Raw genomic sequence first — 19,877 nt, 5'->3', positions numbered from 1 at the left:
CCCTCGGGAAAGAAGTTGGAGGTTCTTCGCCCCGTGCTGGGGGGAAGCCTCCGTTTCTAAATTTTAAGTGGCGTGTTTAGAATTGAATCTTCAAACCTGGGAGCCAGACCTGCAAGTTGAAAGATGACAGCCGAGAGACGGTTTCATTTGGCTGGCCGCGGCGGCCACATGGCAGATGCCGGGAGCGGGAGACGGGAGGGAGGCTGGGAGAGGGGGAGGCGGCTTCTGTTTCAGCTCTTACCCGCCCCCCCCTCCACCCCTGCAGTAAAGCACCCTCCTAGTGCCAGCCCCGGGGATCGCTTGGGGCTGCAGGCATTGCCCTCCGCCAGGGCGATGCTAGGCACCCCCCCCCCCCCATATCTTTCCTTTTTTTAAAAAAAAAACTTTTTTGTTTTGATACAATTGTGGGTTTGCAGCATTTGCAGACACATGAAATAGACAAAGCTTGCTTCCCCCAGTGGCGAGGCCTTCGTAGCTAGAATACAAGTATCACCTCCCGCAGACCCAACATTTGGTACGAGCCGTCGACCTCGCCCACACACCCCCACTTGATGGGCACTCACTTGGGTGAGCGTGCATTTGTACACACACACGTGCGTGCATACGTACGTGTTCGGCTCTGTGGAATTCTGTCGCGTGCCTGTCCAGACACAAAACGATCCCATCGCGAGGACCCCCTCATGCCACCCTCTTGTGGCCACGCCCACCTCCCACCCACGCCTTCGCTAACCCCCGGCGGCAACCTGTAATCTGTTCACCTCTCTGATTTTGTCAGTTTGGAAATGTTCTAGAAATGGGAGCGTTCGAGGGCAGCCTTTTGAGACTGGCTTTTGTCACCCAGGTAATTCTCCGAGGATCCGTCCAGGCTGTTCGTGTGTCCACGGTTGGTGCCTTTTCCTCGTGCGTAGCGTTCTGGAAGGTGCGGTGTGCCACAGTCGGGTTAACGGGTCGCCTGTCGACGAGCGTCTGGGTTCCTTGGAGTTCGGGGCTCTCACAAAGGAGGCTTCTGTGAACAGCCACGCGCGGGGGTCCGTGTGAGCGCGAGTTTTCCGTTCTCTGGGATCGAAACCCAGGAGCGCGGCTGGGTCACGCGGTAGTTACGTATTTAGTTTTGTGAGAGACCCTTCGTTTTTGGTCAACACCCGTGTCTTCTCCAGCCTCCGGGGAGAGGTGCGAACCCTGGGAGAGTGAACACGTTCCTGCCTCGGATGCTTGTCGTGGGCCGTGCCAGGCAGGGATTAGCCACCAGGGATGCTGTGAGAACAAGATCCGCTAAGACCTTCTCTTGGTGCTCCCTTGCTAGTGACTTGAAATCAGCAACGAACAGGCAAGCGTGTCCCTAAAGGAGGTTAGTCGGTCATGGCAGCCAACACTTACCCACGTGCCACGTGGGTCCTGGGTTCCTTACGATCCTCAGACAGGCCCGTGAGGTGGGGCTGTCATTCACCCCAGAAGATCAAGAGGCAGAGGCACGGAGAGCCGGAATGAGATAGAGCCAGGAAAAACCCATGGGGACCCCTGTCAGTACACTGCATTGCCCCTCGTGGCCGACACGGGCCACCAGCAGATCCAGAGGTATTTGGAACGGGGCACCTGGGATGCCTCCTTGATGCGGTAACATGGAAAGCCATGCAAAGATCCCAGGGCAAAACCGTGTGTGCAAAGGTCCTGGGCTGGAAAGAGACCAGCATGCTGGAGTGTAGTGAGCAAGGCCTCGTAGGGTTTTAATTGGAGCATGAGTCAGTGATTCAGTTGATGCTTTTAAAAATCGTTCCGGGGGCGCCTGGGTGGCTCAGTCGGTTAAGCGTCCGACTTCAGCTCAGGTCACGATCTCGCGGTCCGTGAGTTCGAGCCCCGCGTCGGGCTCTGGGGCTGACCGCTCAGAGCCTGGAGCCTGCTTCCGATTCTGTGTCTCCCTCTCTCTCTGCCCCTCCCCCATTCATGCTCTGTCTCTCTCTGCCTCAAAAATAAATAAACGTTAAAAAAAAAAAATCGCTCTGTCTGCTGGGTGCAGAACAGACCGGGGTAGGGGGCATCCGTGTGCCACGGGGGAGGCAAGGATAGGGGAGGACATGTAGGTAAACTCTTTGGCCTCGAGGGATGACCCCCTACGTCTTCCCCAGCTCTGCCTTGCGAGGGCGGGACCCCAGCCAGCCACCCCCTCCATGTGGGTTTCTCTTGCTGTTTGTCATCTCCTTGTCTCCACGCCAGCTGTTATCAGACAAATTCAATTTACGTGCTCAGTATCAGCCGCTCCAGATCATTTAATAAATGAACACCGACGTCTTCTTAGCCCTGATGCCTTGCCTGGTCATGTGAGTTGCCCACTTTTTTCTTTAATGTTTTTGTTGTTGTTGTTGTTGTTGTTGTTGTTGTTGTTTTGAGAGAGAGAGAGACAGCACAAGTGGGGGAGGAGCTGAGAGAGAGGGGACCGGGGGAAACACAGAATCCGAAGCAGGCTCCAGGCCCCGAGCTGTCAGCACAGAGCCCGACGTGGGGCTCGAACTCAACCCCGCGAGGTCATGACCTGAGCCAAAGTCAGACGCCCAACTGACTGAGCCACCCAGGCGCCCGCCCACTTTTTTTTTTTAATCTAACGATAGCCACCACTTACTATTCCCTTGCTGGGTACCCGCTAGTGTTGAGGGAACTTAGTATACCTCTGCTAGCTCGCTTAGTCTCCGCGGTCCTGGAAAGTTGCACATTATGGACCCATCTTTACTTCTGATGGGGAAAATCTAAGGCAGGTGGGCCAGATGACTGCTTGAGGCCACACATACGGGATTTGAATCCAGAGCTGGACCACTCGCCTCCCACGGCTCTGCCGCGTCCCCGTCTCCGTGCAGAAAAGGCGCCTCTGTGGGCCTCTCCTTCCTTCTGAGAACAGTTGGTTAGAACCTGGGTCTTGCCAGCCGTTGGGAGTTTCTGCTTCTGGAAGATGCTGTTTCAAAAGGCAACGATACTAAGGGCTGGAATAGCCTTGCCTACGGGGTGGGGAGCGGAAGAGGCGGCTGGTGTCTGGGAGGCTCGTAACTGCCCGCTGGGACTTTGTTTTGACTGTCACCTGAAAAGAGGAAGCGCTCGTGCAGAGTCATAGGGAAAGATTTGGCAGATTTAGACCCCAGACAGTCTCTCTCTTCTCTCTCTCTCTCTCTCTCTCTCTCTCTCTCTCTCTCACACACACACGCACACACACACACACACGCACAGAAAACACCCAGAAACACAGACAAATACTCTGAGACACAAGCACCCAGATGATCATAGATGGGAGACAGATACACAGACACCCCAGACTCCCGGACCCTCAGAGAGAAGCGGAGAGGGGCCATTCGCTTTCCCACGGGCTGAGGGCGTGGGTGGGGCTGCTCCAGCCGGGATGCCACTCTCCCCACCTGTGCTCCCTCCTGTCCCGGGCCCTGCCCAGCCTGGGGGTCCACGCGTGGCCCACTGCCCGTGTGTCCAGCCTTGTTTCCTGGATCCTCCCCACGAGGCTGTAAGACAGTCTGGCCGCAAGGAATGCTTCGTCGCAAGGGATCCTTCCAGCGACCCGCAAGGCAGCATTTATGTGACCTACTCCGGTCTCTGCCGCCTCACCCCTCCTTCTCAGAGATGAGCGGAGGCTCGTGGCGAGTTAGCCGTCGGGGCTTTCGGGGTTGGGGGGGGGGGTTGTCGATGTGGCTCGTTTGCCGAGCTTCCTGTCCTCTCTGGCGCGAGAACCGTGGTTCGGATACCAGTCCCCGTGTCCCAGGCCCTGCTGCCTGCACCTGTGTGACCTGGCCGTGTTGTTCTGTATCTCCCAGCCTCAGATTCCGTGTCCCTAAAATGGGGACGCAGGACCAGGGCCGTCCCGGAGAGCTGCGGGGAAGGTTCAGGGAGACCACAGAGGACGTGCTGGCGTCTGCTCGCAGTTCGAAGGGCCTTAGATTTCTGATCGTCGTTCGCCTGTCCCACGAACAAACCCGGCCAGGTTTCCGGGAGCACAGATTTGACTCGTTCTGCCACAGAAGGGACAAATCAGGGTAGGGTTTCAGGTGACTCACTGCCCTGGAAAGCCTCAGCTCTGTGGCCGGGCCGGGCACATAGCAGGTGCACAGGAAGTGGTGGGGTGCATCTGTGTCTCCCAGGGTCGTGCCCTTCACAACCGGTGGCTGAATTCCTTACACGCAGCTGCTCTCCCTGGGCCAGGTATCATAGTCAGCTGGGAAACACCGCAGCCTGGAGGCTTGAGGAAGAGAAATTTATTTTCTTTCAGTTCTGGAGGCTGGAAGTCCAAGTTCAAGGTGCCGGCAGATTCAGTTTCTGGGGGGAGCTCTCTCTTCCTGGCTGGTAGACGGCCACCTTCCCCGAGCCATCACATGGCCTCCTCGATGTGTGGGTGCAGAGAAAGTGAGCTTTCCTGCACCTCTTCTGTTTTGTGTTTTAATTTTTTTTTTAATGTTTATTTATTGCTGAGACAGGGAGAGACAGAGCATGAGTGGGGGAAGGGCAGAGAGGTGGGGGGGGGGAGACCCAGAATCCGAAGCAGGCTCCAGGCTCCGAGCTGTCAGCACAGAGCCCGACGCGGGGCTCGAACCCACAAACCGTGAGATCGTGACCTGAGCCCATTGAGCCACCCACGTGCCCCCGGCGTCTCTCCTTATACGGACACCGATCCTATAAGCTCGAGGCCCCACCCTTCTGACTTCCTTCAACCTTCCTTACTTCCTTAGAAACTCCTCTCCAAATACAGCCACACTGGGAGTTAAGGCTTCAGCATGGGCGAAGAGGTGGGGGGCACGGTCATTCAGTCCGGAGCCTGAGGCCTCCCCGCCCCGTCTGATCCAAACAGAGGATTTGGGAAAGCTGCTGACAACTGTGGGCTCTGTGGCCCTGTCCCCTGCAGGGTCTGCTCTGAGCCTGACGCCACAGGAGCCGTGTTTCCGGGGGATTCAGTCCTCGGGCCGGTTCCGCCGGTGAGGTCCCACGTGCCAGTGAGGTCGGGAGGTGGAGGAAAGAGCCCAGAGACGTGTGTGATGCATCTGGGTCGACACCTGGAGCCTCTGCCTGGCTCCTTGATGCTTGGCTGCTAGTTGTCTTGCTGCCTGAGCACCCGTGGGGGCCCAGACACTAGGGAGAAACCGGGGGGGGGGCACTCTGTCCCTTGGAGCCGGGAGTCCCACATGACAGTGGCCTGGACTTGGCATCATAATCCATTGCTCTGGGGCAGCCAGGGCTGGGCTTGACCTTGGCCATCAGGCTGTCTCCCTCCCTGGCCCTGGGTGAGCCCCACAATAGCTGGGCCCCCCTCAGTCCTGCAAGGAGGAGGCCGCCCGGGGCAGCCCCGAGGCCGCTTCGGATGGATCCTCGGAGGCTCTCCAGCACGAGGCCCTCATCACAGTGACTGAAGAGCGTGGACAAGTGGCTTTATACGGCTCGCATTGTGGCTGCCGTTCCAGAGTGGCGCTTGTGGTCCAAGAGGCTTGGAAAGGGAGCCTGGGCTCACGCACCCCCCTCCCCCCCGGGGGCTGGCGTCCCAGCTCCTGTCGGGAAACACCAGGCTCTTGAAAATCGGTAAATCAGAGAAACATCTGTGGTTTTCGAGGAGCACAGGGGCCTCCCGAGTGGCCAGGACAGGCACGAGTGGCCTTGTCGGCCACACTCGGAAACACACACACAAGCACACACACGTGCCCGAATTGTTTCCGTAAAGGTTTCAAGAATTAAAGTTACCAAGGTTTGCCGTGAAAACGCAGACAGCACAGAAAGACAGAAAGTAAGAGGCACAGGCCCCCTCTTCCAGAAGTAGTCGTGCTAACCATGTGACGATTATCCTCAGTTTTGCCGTGAAGAGGGGTCTGTAGTGTCTCTGCTGTTCCAAGTTTTCATTCTTTCTGCTCGAGAATAATTGCTAACATCCGTCCAACGTCAGGCCTCGACCAGTAGTTCTCAGCGGGGGCCAGTCCTGCCCCCCGAGGGGACACTGGGCCATGTCTGGAGACATTTTTACTTGTCACGACTTGGGGGCAAGGGTGCTCCTGGCATCCAGTGGGTCCAGGCTAGGGAAGCCGCCAGCATGCTGTGACGCCCAGGACGGCCCCCACATTAGAGAATGACCCAGCTCAAAATGTCGGTGATGAAACCCGGGGTAGTCGTATGTACCTTTTGAGCGGCCCCATTGGACAGCATGATGCCACGTTCCAGGCTTTCTTTAGGGGGATTTGGATGGCTTCTGATTGTTTTAAGTTTTTATTTATTTATTTTGAAATCGGGGGGGGGGGGGGGACGAGCGGGGGAGGGGCAGAGAGAGAAGGAAACCGAGGATTCAGCTGTGCTGAGAGCAGAGAGCCCGACGCGGGGCTCAAACTCACGAACCGCCAGATCATGACCTGAGCCGAAGCAGGACGCTTAACCGATTGAACCACCCAGGCACCAAAATGCCCTCCCAGAAGATGATGGCCATCGGCCCTGCCACCGGCCGACAGGTTCACCCATGCGACCCACTCCCCATTTGTTCCCTGTTCTCCTCAATTAACGAAATGCCTGTGATTTATTTTAAAGAACTTTCCGTGGCACCTCCAATGTGACCATTGGCAGGAACGGTTCTCTTCACCATGCATTTACTCCGTGCTGCCAATAACTCTCCAACGGTGATTGATATTTTGCTGACAGCGGGTGTTTAAAGAAGTTCGATGTCAGTAACAATAGAAAGGAAAAAAAATCTCATTAGTTCTTTCCATTTGGATAATAGCAAGAGAGAGAGAAGGCTCGGCTTTTGTCTTTCCCGAGGGAAGGGGCGTTGGGTCCCGAGGCTGTGCTGTCCCTGGGGCCTCAGCTTGCGGTGCTGGTCCCACTCACACTTCCAGCCCTGAGCTCACCTACGGGGCAGCTGCAGCCTCTCCGAGGCCACCCCCGAAGGTGACCTCAGGACGTGTGGGTGAAGCCCCAGAAACGATTGAGCCTCCTCACCCTGCTACCCCCAGGGTGTAAAAGGCATTTTACCCACTAGCCAGAGTGACCCTTCATGCGCTAGGACAGGGCGTCTTAGCAGTTAGAAGGAGACACACGCACAGCATGGAGTGTGTCCAATCCACGAAGGAGGGTGTCGTGTCCTCTTGGCATCTCGGCATCCGAACTGCTGTGGAACAAACAGGACAAGAGAGGTGGTCAGGGCACCTGCCTTCCCCTCTGCCTGGAGGCCGTTTCTAGCCTTCCCTCATCTGCCTGGCTGACTCTCTCTCTCTCTCTCTCTCTCTCTCTCTCTCCTCTCCTCTCCTCTCTCTCTCCCTTTCGGTCACAGGCACACGCACACCTGCACACGCTTCCCTACTGGGCATCCTCTCCACCCCTCCCCCCCGCAGCTGTTACTCACTGACTTCTGCCTAGAAGTTTGGGTTTGCAGGTGGCCCGCTGGTCCCTGGTCTGTGCAGACACAGTCACCCACAGACATAGGTGTGCATCCTGAGATTCACTTAAAAAATACACACACACACACACACACACACACACACACACACACGTTTTCTTCTAAACAAAAAGACTCGTCCTATCTGGTGGCTTCTCTTTCTGTCTTCGGGGTGTCTTTGGTGCCAGTGCTGTGGCTTCTGGGTTGTGTCGGCCCCTCTGGGGGACGTGTAAGTGGCTCCTGGGGATTTGAGCCCTTCGGTGCAAACCGGCAGTGCCCCCTCTGGACCCTCATCTGCGCACGTGAGAAGAAATGTGGCCATTTATTCAGCATGCTTCATGCACGTGCTGTCAGGGGAAGGTGCTGGTCCAGGTGCGGGGGATGCACAATAAGCAAAAAGTCACCTTTGGTGACACGGGCATTCTAGTAGGGAGAGGCAGGGAATAAATGGTTAGACAGGTCACGTTAGCACTACGGAGTAGTGCTTCAGTGAAAAGGAAAGCCGGCATGGGGCACAGGGTCCTAGGGGTTGGGGCAGAGCCCTGTTCCAGGCACGGTGCTTGGGGATGCTTCTTGAGGAAGGGGCACTGCCACAGAGACCGGAAGGAAGGGAGCAAGCACGTGTACTTGGGGGACGATCATTCCAGGCAGAAATAAGGGCATGTGCAAAGACCCTGAGGTGGGGCTTGTGCTTGGCCCTTTTACGGAACACGTGGTTAGAGCACTGTGGGCGAGTGGGAGAGAGTCCCAGGAGAAAGAACATGTGGAGAGAAAGGCCCAGAAGTTGATTTGCAAGGTCAAGTGGGCATACTTGTGTGTTTTGAGAGCTTGTTCGTTTCGCTGTCCAGAAGCGCTCCCGATGTATCCCGTCCCTGAGCTACAGCGCTGGCAGTGGGGACCCGCTTAGGGAAGCCGTGGCCAGCTGGCTGCGGATTCGGACAGCCCCAGCCCAGGTCTGTGTGAGGAGGGCGGGCAGGCGATGTCCAGAGCCTGTAAGCCTTGGTTCCAGGGCTTCCCTCCTGGAAATGTTGGCTCCAGGTTAGCCGGTGCGGCTCGTAACCACAACCGTGTGAAGAGGGGTGCGGTTCCCCCTCTTTTTTTCCCTAGATGCGGACACAGAGTCATGTGCCTGGCCAGGGTCGTGGTAAGCGGCAAAGCTACGTTTCGAACCCGGGAGCCTTGGGGCCAGATGCGTCCTTGACCTGTACCCTGGGATCTTACCGTGACCAGCGGTGCGGAGAGCCTCAGTCCCCGCCCCCTCGCCAGCCAGCCTGTGGCTTCTTCCTTGAGGCTCCCCAGACAATGCCAGACAGTGTCTCAGGGCTACGTGTTCAGGTAACGGGTGCCAGTCGCCCAGCTGTGTGCTTGGCACTGAGTGAGCATTCGGTAAGTGGTTCGGTCTGTTTTTAAAAATGAGAATACTGGCCTAGATTTGCTGCCCACCTCTCAAGCCTCAAAAGAAAAACAGATTCGTTCCCCCCCCCCCCCCCCCGTATAAATGGTCTTGCCCTAAGAAATAAATGTGCCGTTGGGGGGTGTTTGAAATGGCACCAGGAGTGATCAGAAAGTTATTCCTTTGACGTCTGGTTCAATTCTATTTGACATTCTAGGTGGGGAGGGAGCCGGGTTCTTATTCAAATGCAGGGAGGGGGTGGGTGGGGGGAGGGGGGGCAGTAATGAAGTGGCTGGAACCCCAGGCAGGCTGGGGCTCCGCTGAATGACAATGAAGCCCGCCCCAGTGGGTCTCATCCAGGCAGGTCTAACAAGATTAGATTTTCATAAATTTCAGACAGGGCCAATTCCTAATTCCTTGGTGTGCGGCCGGGAGGCCAGACAGGGCCGCCTGCACGGGCTGCTTGTTAACCAGGAAGCAAACCAGCTGCCCCCTCCGCTGGGAGCAGACACAAGGCCGGGGGGGGGGGTCGGCCGGGGGGGGTCGTCTGGTCTGGAAACCTCCTGTGGGCTGGCGGGAGCCGGGTGGACTCCAGCCCAGGAAAGACAGAATGAGCTCCAGTACCCAACGGCCAACCCCGGTGATTAACCGAACGCATGGGGACAGTCACCCTCGCTTACCTGCACCGGGCAGGTGCGTCGTCCTACTGAACACGTATATACCCGCGTATAGCGAATAGCGCGTGTTAGCACAGTTCTGCACCGGCCCGCACCCCCATTGACAGCTGGGAACCAGCTGAACGGGGGTTGGAACCCGGGCTCCTGAGCTTGGTTCCAATCGAGGCTCCGTCCCCAAGAACAGGGGGCCGTGAGCTCGGAGGCGGAAGAACTCGTTGCATTTTTACCTTCACCCACCCGATCAGGAACACGGGCTCCAAACCACGGAGCCGTCAGCAGCACCTGCCACGTGGTCACCAGTGGAAACCGCGGATTTCACATCACGTCGAAAACCTGCCAGGTCCTGTTTAATGCGACACTATCCTTGCGTCACAAAAATAATTCTGGGTGTTCTTTCCATATCACGCATCTGGTTGAGAGTTTGATAACTGCCTTAATATAGTTGGCTTCCTTTTTAAGCGACGGTTTTATTTAATTTTCATTTAAAAGCCGTATTCCGAGAGAGAGAGAGAGAGAGAGAGAGAGCGAGCATCCTTCCTGGCTTCCCCAGGTTGCCAGGGCCCCACCGCAGGGAAGAGGGGAATCGGGCTTGGCCTGGATTCACGACTGCTCTCTGGGCCCATGCTGCACCCCCAGGGCTGTTGTGGGAATTCAGAGAGGGAGGTCCTGTCCTGGCTGGCGCTCCGTGTTCCACAGCAGAGGGACGGTCGCCGTTCGTATCTCTCCGCAGTGCCCTGAGAGGTGCCCAGAGCTCCCCCGGAGCGCCTGGGATGACCTTCCTGACCGTCCTGTGATTTTCCTCCACCGTGGGCGGGAGGCGGGTGCCACCCGCCACGAATACCGGCTGCATGGACCGCACGGCCGGGAGGAAGGAACGGCCCTGGATCTGTGGGTGGTGTGGTCTTCGGCCAGCCATCCCCTCCGTCAGCCCCCTCTTCCTCGTCCGCAGAGCAGGTGCAGGGGGCGGTGGGCATGTTCGTATCGGCTGCACAGAAGGACGGTGAGGATTCGGTAAGGCGACGCTTCTGAGCGTGTGGGCCGTGCCTGGCATTTTGGGGGGCCCTGGGCACACCCCACCTCTCTCTACTGTCGGGCCAGCTGGGAAAGGACCAGAGATGGGCGTGCACACATCTCAAAGTGACTGTGTCTGTCTCTGGAGGAGAAGACAAAAGGGAGGGTCAGGCCGCTCCGATGAGGCAGACGAGCCTGTTAATTTGAAATTATTCACCAGGAAAGAAGACGCTAAATTAAATTAGAGTGACCTTACTTTGCATGCCGAAGATGGGCTTGGCCACCCCCGAGAGCCTACGGCATCCATCACCCACCCCAAGGGGGAAATTAGGGAGAGAAATGGCACAGCCGCTCCCCCGCCCTCCCCCACGGTGAGCGGACCTGACGCCCGGAACGAGATGAGGGAAACGTGTTTCTCTCCCGAAGGCTCCTGTTGGAGCTGTGCCCTCGGCGCAGAAGCGGGACGAGTGTCTGTACGTCCCTCATGGCCTTGCATCCAGCTGCCAGCTGGGGTGAGCAATTTGGATCGACCTCGCTCCAGACCCCCAACCCTGGGGCACCCCCCCAGCCAGGCGCACCTCGGCGTCTCGAGGGCATCCGCCTGAATGAGGGTGTCAGGAATTGGGACGTGGGGACAGCGGAGTCCGCTGAGCTCTTACATTTCCCCCACGCTGGGTCGTAACGGGGACTCCACAGAGGCCTGCGTGGCCGGGGTCCCACAGCGTGTAGCTGGCAGATGCAGGGAGGCAGGACCAGGTGCTCCGGGCGTGGGGAGGGGAAACTAAGAACTTCTCAGAACAGGACTCTCAGGGAGGCTCTGGGTTGCAGACCCAGCCCTGCTCTTTCTGGGTGCACCTTCACCCTGGGCCTCAGCGTCCCCATCTGCAAAGTGCCAGTGGCAATGGCTCCCGCCTCACAGACTTAGGGGAGGTGGGCTCCGTGTGGACGTCGCGGCTGTTGGGGTCATGATAACGGCTGCAGTGACCATGGTGACCCGGGGCTATCGACCGACCCGCCCACTCCTCCCGCTCCTTGTCCGCCCTTGTCCGAGAGCAGCCTTTGGCTGTGGGTCCTGTGGTCACGGGAGACTTGAAAGCCAGGGAAGGGGGTGGGCAGGGGTAGGACCCGCCCCTGCGTGCACCACGCTGGGCACTTGGCCTACGGCCCCGCTGAAGGGGAGGGCTGTCAGATTGAGGAAACGAGGCAGGATCGCTGTGGCCCCGTCCCCGCCATCCGAGGCAGGTCGGTGACTTGGGCTTGTCTCTGGGCTGGAAATCCCCAGCTTGCCCGCCCTGCAGGCTTCGGTCTGCCCGGTGCTTTCAAGCCTCTTGAATGTGCTGCCAGCCGAAGGCCGGGCAGCTTCACAGATGGTTTCTGGGTTCTGGGGAGAGCAGAGGTGTGACCCCACTGGGCCGGCCTGCCCCGGGCGCCGGCCTCTGGGGCGGCTGGGGTTCCAAGGGGTAGGGCCCGGCTAGGGGGAGCGGGCCCACGCTCCAGTCACCATGCCTGCCTGCGCGCGGGAGAGGGAAGTCGGGGTGCCGGAGCCCAGGCCACCCCCCTGAGCCCCGGGGCCTGGCAGGTGATGTCACCCAGAGCGGTGCTTGGGGCCAAGCAGAGGGCACAGGCCTGTGCAAAGAAGGCAGCCGCATGCAGCTGTTCCTTTGCCGGGAGGGGGGGGGGGGGGGGGGAGGCTGTTGATGCACGTGGTCTCCAGTTTGCCGCCTCTCTAGCAGGTGCTGTCCTGGTGCGTTTCCTGGAGAAGCGGGCTCTGTCCCCTGAAGGCGGTGCCTCCTGGAAGGAGGCCCCCGAGTGGAAGCGTGTGGACTGCCAAGGCCAGAGCACTCAGCCCAGCGGTCGGTGCTCTGTCTTAGGGGTTGGTGCGAACCAGCTGCTGGCCGGGTCCTCTTCTGGACCCCTGAGTGTCCCCACCCGCTCGTGCCGCCGGGCCTGGGCCTGGCCTGGAATATCCAGAGCGGCCCTGCTTAACCCTCTCTCTGCCGGCTTGTGGGCATACCTTGTTTCGCTCTACCGAGGCTGTGGGGAGCCCCCCCCATTAATCATGGTCCTGAGGGAGCAGCTCCCCGAGTGCTGAGCACATTGTCCACGCACAGTGCTGCCCCCAGGTGCCCTTAGCCTCCTTTTACGTCGGGGGGCTGGGATGGACTCCTAGGTGAGGTCCAGGGTCACACTGGGGCCTAGGGACCCTGACGGACCTGTAACAGAGCTTAGGAACCCTTAGGAGTCTCTCTCTTCCTCTGAGCCTAGACCCAGGCCTTTGGCTTCCAGAATGTAATCAGTCACGGCTTCTCTTTTTTCTGAGAGTTTTTCCCTCTCCTCACCCGTGTGGATTTCCGGGGTCCCGGCCGTACTGGGGTTGCGGCCTAGGGAGACAGCAAAGGCCTAGGGTGCTCACGTAGGTGATTTTGGGAGCCCTGTGCTCATTTCTGGGGCTGATTGTCTCACTCTGGACCCCAGCTTCCAGAACTATGTTCTCCTGCCCTTTTGGCCCAGCCTGGCGGGGTCAGGAGAGCCGTGGAGGGCTTGTTCAGGCCCACAGGCCTGCCGGCTCTTCATCCACTGTCCCCTGGCCGCCCTGCCTCAGAAGCTGTCTCACCTTAACGTTCTGGGGCCTGGAAAATGCCAGGAGGAGGGCCAGGGCCTGGGACAAAGGCAGACCGGAGGCACGCGTCCCTTCCTTCGGGCCAGCGTGGGCAGGGCCCCTGGAGACGGCAGGGGGAGGGGGCAGAGGGGAACCCACCGCCGTGGTCCCAGCGAGGGTGAAGAGTGCACCGGACTGGGGGAGGGGAATTGTAGGCCCCTCTGAGGAAGGAGGGCGTGGGGGTTGCACAAAGCAAGCCTGTATGTTCCCTGAATGGGCGGCTTTATCCTGGGCCCTCATAGACAGGACCCTGCCCTTAGGGAGTCAGAACAGGCTGCCGAGGCCCGACCAGCCTGTCTGGGGAGGCAGGAGGTGTGGCCACGGTTACTGGATCCCAGCAGGAAAGTGAGGGTGACCCTCCGCCGGTTCCAGGCTTGCCTAATCTTCCGGGCAGGGCCCCAGCCTTCTGGGCACTCGGGACAGTCTCCCTGAAGTCCCTGGCCAGCTCGTCCTCCCTCCTGGGCCCTGCAGGGCACGATGGGACGCAGCCCCGCCTGGGAACCAGAGCCACGGCCCGAGCGTGGACCCATCCTTCCTTGTCGAGGGGCATCCCCATGCAATGTAGGGGGCCCCCATCCAATTGTGACAGCCACTGATGTGCCCAGAAATTGTCACATGTCCCCTGGTGGGCAGGCTCCCTCGACTTAATAACAGCAGCAGGCATTGTAGGTGCAGCTGGGCACCCCTGTAAGGCAGCATGAGAAGGGGGGTGTCCTGGAGAGCCTGCGTGGGAGGAAGGGGGTGGCCAGGGCTTTGGAGAGGGTGTTGGGGGCTGGGGTTCTGTGTGGAGAAGCGCCCAGTGTTCTGTAAACAGTATCGCTTTCCTGCCGGAAGCCGCAGGGAAACTGAGACAGGAAGGAGTGGCCTCCGCGGGGCTGGAGTCTGGGTGGGCCCAGAGCCCTTGACCCGGCGCACCTCCTGCTGCCTGTTGCTTCCCGCTTCCCACCTGCCACCCGCCCCCACGCCTCCAGCGTCAGTTTGTCTTGGAGGTGGGAGAGCTGAGTCAGTGGCCCTGAGCTTGAACCTGTGCCCTGGGGAGCCCTCAGCGAATCGCTTGTTAGCGCCGGGCGTCAGGGTGCCCTGCCCCCCGGTGGGCGGCCGTGGGCCGGAGGGGGCCGGCCCAGCTGGGCCCCGGAGCTGTCCCTCGCCTCCGTGTCACCACCCGTCACCTCCCGGGTCCCCGGCTCAACCGGCGCTGGCGTCCCGACCCAGCACGGCCAGCTGCCGAGCCGCCTCGACTCGGACCCGCTTGAGTCAGCAGAAACCGCCCCGGCTCTGGCAGGATCAAAATAACCTCCTTCCTTTTCCAGTACTTGAGGGTTTTTCCGCCTTCGAGGGGAAAAACAAAACAACACCGAAAGAAAAAAGAGAGAGAGAGAGAAAAGAAACGAGAGCCGCAGTGCCTGCAGCCACCCTGGATGTGGTTTTTCTGAGGCCTCTCTCCCGAGAGCTGGGGGGGCCGGGGGGTCGGGTCTTCGCACACATTCCTGTCCCGTCCAGGGTGGGGTGTGCTTGGGATAGACGTGCCTGTGTGGGTGCACGTGTGTGTGTGCGTGAGTGTGCAGTGGGGAGTGTGCGTGTGTGTGTGTGTGTTGGGGTGTTGCAGGGAGGTGAGTGAATGCTCGGAAGGGCTGGGCCCCCAGCCCCGGGCCGGCGTCGGGGTCCCCTCGGAAGAGCTGGGCCGGCGTCGGGGCCCCCTCGGAAGGGCTGGGCCGGCGTCGGGGTCCCCTCGGAAGGGCTGGGCCGGCGTCGGGTCCCCTCGGAAGGGCTGGGCCGGCGTCGGGTCCCCTCGGAAGGGCTGGGCCGGCGTCGGGGTCCCCTCGGAAGGGCTGGGCCGGCGTCGGGTCCCCTCGGAAGGGCTGGGCCCCCAGCCCCGGGCCGGCGTCGGGTCCCCTCGGAAGGGCTGGGCCGGCGTCGGGGTCCCCTCGGAAGGGCTGGGCCAGCGTCGGGGTCCCCTCGGAAGGGCTGGGCCGGCGTCGGGGTCCCCGTGGGCTCACGTGTCCCCCTTGGTCCTGCAGCAGAACTGGAGTTCGTTGAGATCACCATCATCGTGGTGGTGGTGATGGTGATGGTGGTGGTGATCACGTGCCTGCTGAGCCACTACAAGCTGTCGGCGCGCTCCTTCATCGGCCGGCACGGCCAGGGCAGGAGGAGAGAAGACGCCCTGTCCTCGGTAAGCGTCTGGCGTCCCGCCTCGGGGTGCGCTCACAGGAACGGAAGGGGGCAGTCGGCGGCCACAGGGGACACTGCTGGGCAGGCGATGGAGGAGGGCGTTCGGGGTACAGGCCGAGGCCGGAAGGGACGGGCTGGTGGGGAAGGCGCCCACGGTCCTGCCGCCTTAGCCCAGACAGAAGGGAGGCGGCCCTTCCCTCTCTTCTGTACCCTGCAGGCATCTGGGCCAGGGGCTCGGTGTCTTGGGGACAACAGGTCACCCTGGAAAGGGCCTTCCCAGCTCCACTGGTCTTGGCCGTGCGCCCTCGGACCAGTCCCGATTCCTGAGATGGGGCTGCCGTTTACCGTGAGCGGGGCTCACGCCGCTCCGCAGAGGAGTCGGGGCTCAGCGCCGAATCACGGCTGGGGCGCTGCTGGCCAGGGCGGCCCAGACACTCCCGTCCACTCCATCGCCCACCCACCCATTCATGCATTCACTGCATAGACGCCTACGGAGCAGAGGGCCTAGAACCTCCCAGACACTGGCGGGGGGGAGGGGGAGGGAATGGCTGTGGACAAGCCCCTGTGGTTGCTGCCTGGTGGCTGGATCCACACAGACAGGGACCCCTAAATCAGATGATACTGAGGGGCGCTCGGAAGGAAGCCAGAATGACTGTCCCCGAGGATCCCAGCGTGGTGTGTTTGGGCCAGGAGAGTCAGGACGAGCCTCTTAGGCCGAGCTTTGAAGGAGGAGAGTGACGATGGTCCCGGAAGGCGAGGACGAACGCTGCTCTGGAGGGGTCCCGGCCGTTCACAGAATACGGCGTTTTGACGTGACGTTAGGATTACGAGCGTCACGGGGCATTCTGGAAGCCCCACCAGTATCCCTTCGACTCCACAACGTGGGGGGTGCCCTGCGGGCCCGGAACTTGGCCCTTCTGCGGCTCTGAGCGTCCAGGGCCGCCTGGCCCCCTGCGCCTGCGGGGCTCGACTGTGCCCTGCCCGCTGGCCGCTCTTCAGCAGGCGGGCCGCAGGGACTGCCGGGTTCATCCCCAAGTATGTCTGTCCCCGTGCGTGCGATGTGTGATTTCACAACCTGGGCAGAAGCGGGCGGCCTGGCCTGATGGACAGGCTGGGATTTGCAGGGAGAAGGTGGCACGTGGGTGGCCCGGGGCTATGCGCCCGAGCACGTCTCTGAGCCCGTGAGGACAGCCATGGAACAACCCGGCCTCCCGGTTCTGGGGGGCGCCTGCGGTTGGCGGTGGGGCCGAGCCAGGGGTGCCTGGCGGGCCTGTCCCCGGCAGGGTCAGGCATCTCCTCCTGCATCCGGCTGCTGCCGCAGCACGTCCACAGGTAGCCGGGGCAAGGAGATCCACCCCCTTGGTCCCTCTGACGGGAACACCGCGCGCCCCAGACCTGAGGCTCGGCGTGTCCGGGGGGGGGGGGGGGGGTGCACCCGGGCTGCGGCTCTGAAGGAATCCTCTGCGGCTAAGGCCCGGGCTCACCTGTGTCTGTTTGCTGTGACTGTTGCCCGAGTGACGGCGTTGCCAGCTGCACTGTGGCGAGCACGCACCTGCCTCCCCTACGCCCGGTGCTTTCCCGCCCGCGACAGCCTGGAAACCCCACTCCGTGGGGGGGGACCCTGGGGCCCGCAGAGGTGGGAGCATTTGCCTGAAGCCTCTCAGCCTGTAAGTGGCAGTTTGAAGAGCCCAGACCCGTTTGTCCTCCCTCGGATGCTGGGGCAAGGGAGGGCACTTGGAACAAACGAGAAGGCACTAGCTGGGAGGGGTGGGGGGGTGGTGCCCAGGGTGGGCCACCTGGGCCCCTCTGAGCCTCAGTCTCCCTCAGACGGGTGGAGCTAGCCTTTCTGCAGCCTGCCCCATAGGTACAGTCACGGGGAGGATGACGTTTGCCCAGAGAGCTGGGGAAATGACACAGGTTCCGGTGGGAGGGATCCCTGCTGCCACCGGGGGCGGGGAGGCCGCCCTGTGGGTAGCACCTGGGACTTTGTGCCCAGACAGAGGTGAAGATCCGGGCCCCGGTTCCTGGACACCCGAAGCCAAAGGAGAGTCGCCACCCCCATCTACCCAGCCACCTGCATGGACCCCTGGGGCTGCCTGGCGGGGTAAACACAGAGCTTCGTTAGGCCTGAACTGACTGTGGCAGCTCCCTTGGGGACCCCCCGCCAGACAGGGCGAGTCAGAGGAGTCTCAGGGCCCCGCGACCTCCCACAGGGGCCCAAACCTGGCCACTGTCAGCCTGGGGCTGGCCCTACCCCTGGCGTGGCTGTCCTGCCTCGGGTCCTTTTCAGGGTGAGCCCGTTTCATTCGCTTGAGTGAGGCCCACATTTAGGTAGGCCTGTGGCCCCAGAATGTCACTTCCCTGTCTGGTGCTGATCCCAGGCAAGCCAGGGTCTAGCGCATAATGGTAACAACAGTGATGATCCAGCCACCACGGTGGCACCGACTGTGGGTCTGAAGGGTCTTGCGCTGGGGTTGGCAGGTGAGGGGAATGTTACGTGTGAAGGCAGGTACCGTCCCACCCGGGCGCATTTGAGCAGGTGGACAGGTGCAGCCAGGCCCCACCCAGGAAGCGTCCCGTTTTCATTTCTGAGCTGCTCCCGGGTCTCTGAACTTTGCTTTCAGACACCGCTTTGGACAAACATTCCCCGCTTTGAATTCCTCTTCTTAGCGGCCTTCATTGTTCCCGCAAAGTTTATGTAACGTGAGCAGCGATGGTCACTTCACCCGTAGCCCCCACCCCCGGAAGACGGTTTGTGCACGGGGCCTGCTCAGCGTGGGGCAGGGATGCATTCAGACTAGGGCTCAGCCAGGGCTTTGGATGGGGCAACCCTTTGTTCTCTTGGTCCCCAGATCAGCCCTGGCGTGGGTCTCCTGCCTCCCACATGGCTTCTGTGGGCACAAGGCTTCTGATTGGGGCCAGTGCAGCCAGCTGGACATTCGATCACCATACAAATGGGCCAGGCTGCTAGAGGGGCTGAGTTGCTATGGGAGCCAAGGAGGCAGTGGAGCGGGGGGAGGGGGGTGGTGGGTGGTTCCTGGGAGGCTCCCTGGAGGAGGAAATGACTCCTAGGTGCACAAGCTGGAGGCGGTCAGGTGATGAGGCTGGTGGGTGATTTGGGAGTCTGTGGTGGGGCTCCTGGGGCAGCGACAGGTGCTGGGTGGTGCCACTGTGCAGCCGGGTAGATACTCCCTGTGCTAGGGTGGGAGTCGGGGCAGTGGTGGGCAGAGGTCCTGGGCGGCCACGTCATGCAGAGCCTGGGACAGAGGGACTCGTAGGAGGGTTTTAGGCAGGAGTTTATCTGGGTCACATTTCATCCTTGGCTGCGTGCATCACGCCCCGGGACTCCTGACCCTACTGAGGAGCAGGTAGATGTCCCCATCTGCTTCCTGGCACATATGGACTGTGCCAGTGGCCCGACGGGGGGCTGCGGAGCCTGCCAGGACCAGCCTGAGCCCGGGTGGCTCCGGAGGCAGGCAGGTCAGGGTTTGGATCCTAGCACTGCCTTTCACTAGCTAGGCCTACTCAGCTCGGCTAGCCAACCTCAGCCTGCCTTGTAGGTTTGTCGGGAGAAATGAGATAGTGCTTTATTTATTTATTTTTGAGAGACCGTGGCGGGGGGGTGGGGGGGCAGGGGTTGCGGGCAGAGAGATAGGGAGACAGAATCCCAAGCAGGCTCCGCACTGACAGTTTGATGCGGGGGCTCGAACTCACGAACTGTGAGGTCAGGACCGGAACCAAAATTGAGTCGGATGCTTAACTGACTGAGCCGCCCAGGTGCCCAGGAGAGTGCTTAGTGCAATTTCTGCCACCAAGGCAGTGACTGATACGTTACTGATATCAGTAACAAAACGGCCTTCGGTGACCACATGAAGGGGCAAGGTCGTATGTCTGCTTGCATCCTAACACCTGGAACATACTAGAGAGAGATTCCAATGAGTCTGTGTGCGGGCTGAGTGCTTTCCTGGTGGGACGGTTTTGAGAGCCATAGAGCCCCCTAGTGGCCATGTCGGTAACTGCAAGCCTCGGCCTACCCGCCCCCTCCAATTCCTGCTCCAGCCCCAGCCGGTGGGTGAGAATGTCTTAGGTGGGGCCCCTCGGGAAAACGTGCCCCCAAGGAAACTTTGGGGGTGATAATGTTATTTCGATGGTAGAGATGGGTCTCTGGTATATACACATGGCAAAACTTAGCCAAATTGTATACCCTGGATATGCGCAGTTTATTATCTATCAGTTACGCCTAGAGAAAGCTGTAAAATTCTAACAAGACATCCCTCCCCCCGCCCCCAGGCTCAGGGCTGTCTAGCATCATGTGACCAGCATTGGCTGGGTTTGCCTCCTGGTACGGGGTCCCCCTTCCCTGACCCTTGGGTCTCTCCCCCAGACCTGAAACCGCACGTGGCCAGCTGTCCGCCACTCCCATGCAGCCTCTCCCCGGGTCGGGTGGGGGGGGCCACGGGCCCGTGTGCAGAGGCTGCGGGCTTCGTGAGGTGGCACTTACCCCTTTGGCAAGAATTGGTGCCTCGTTCCACCGTCGCTGACCGACCGGATCACGATTTGGTGACAGAGCAGCTCCGTGAG

The 19,877-nt window shown here is 60.5% G+C and overlaps 1 protein-coding gene across 3 annotated transcripts in view; it reads left to right on the top strand.

Annotated features, from left to right (window-relative positions):
• Positions 1 to 19,877, top strand: part of PMEPA1 (prostate transmembrane protein, androgen induced 1) — a 55,196-nt gene that overhangs the window by 31,279 nt on the left and 4,040 nt on the right. For 2 of the 3 annotated variants that reach the window (XM_058686067.1, XM_058686065.1), the window contains exon 2: positions 15,143 to 15,297. In XM_058686067.1, the coding sequence (XP_058542050.1) occupies positions 15,187 to 15,297 (111 nt within the window). In that variant the 5' untranslated portion in view covers positions 15,143 to 15,186. The remainder of the gene's footprint in view (positions 1 to 15,142; positions 15,298 to 19,877) is intronic. The other variant, XM_058686066.1, reaches the window with a different exon arrangement.

This window comes from Neofelis nebulosa, chromosome 9 (genome assembly GCF_028018385.1).
Source record: "Neofelis nebulosa isolate mNeoNeb1 chromosome 9, mNeoNeb1.pri, whole genome shotgun sequence".
In the NCBI taxonomy this organism is placed as follows: Eukaryota; Metazoa; Chordata; class Mammalia; order Carnivora; family Felidae; genus Neofelis; species Neofelis nebulosa.
The sequence above is the reverse complement of the archived record's forward strand: the minus strand, read 5'-3'. Positions and strand labels throughout refer to the sequence as shown.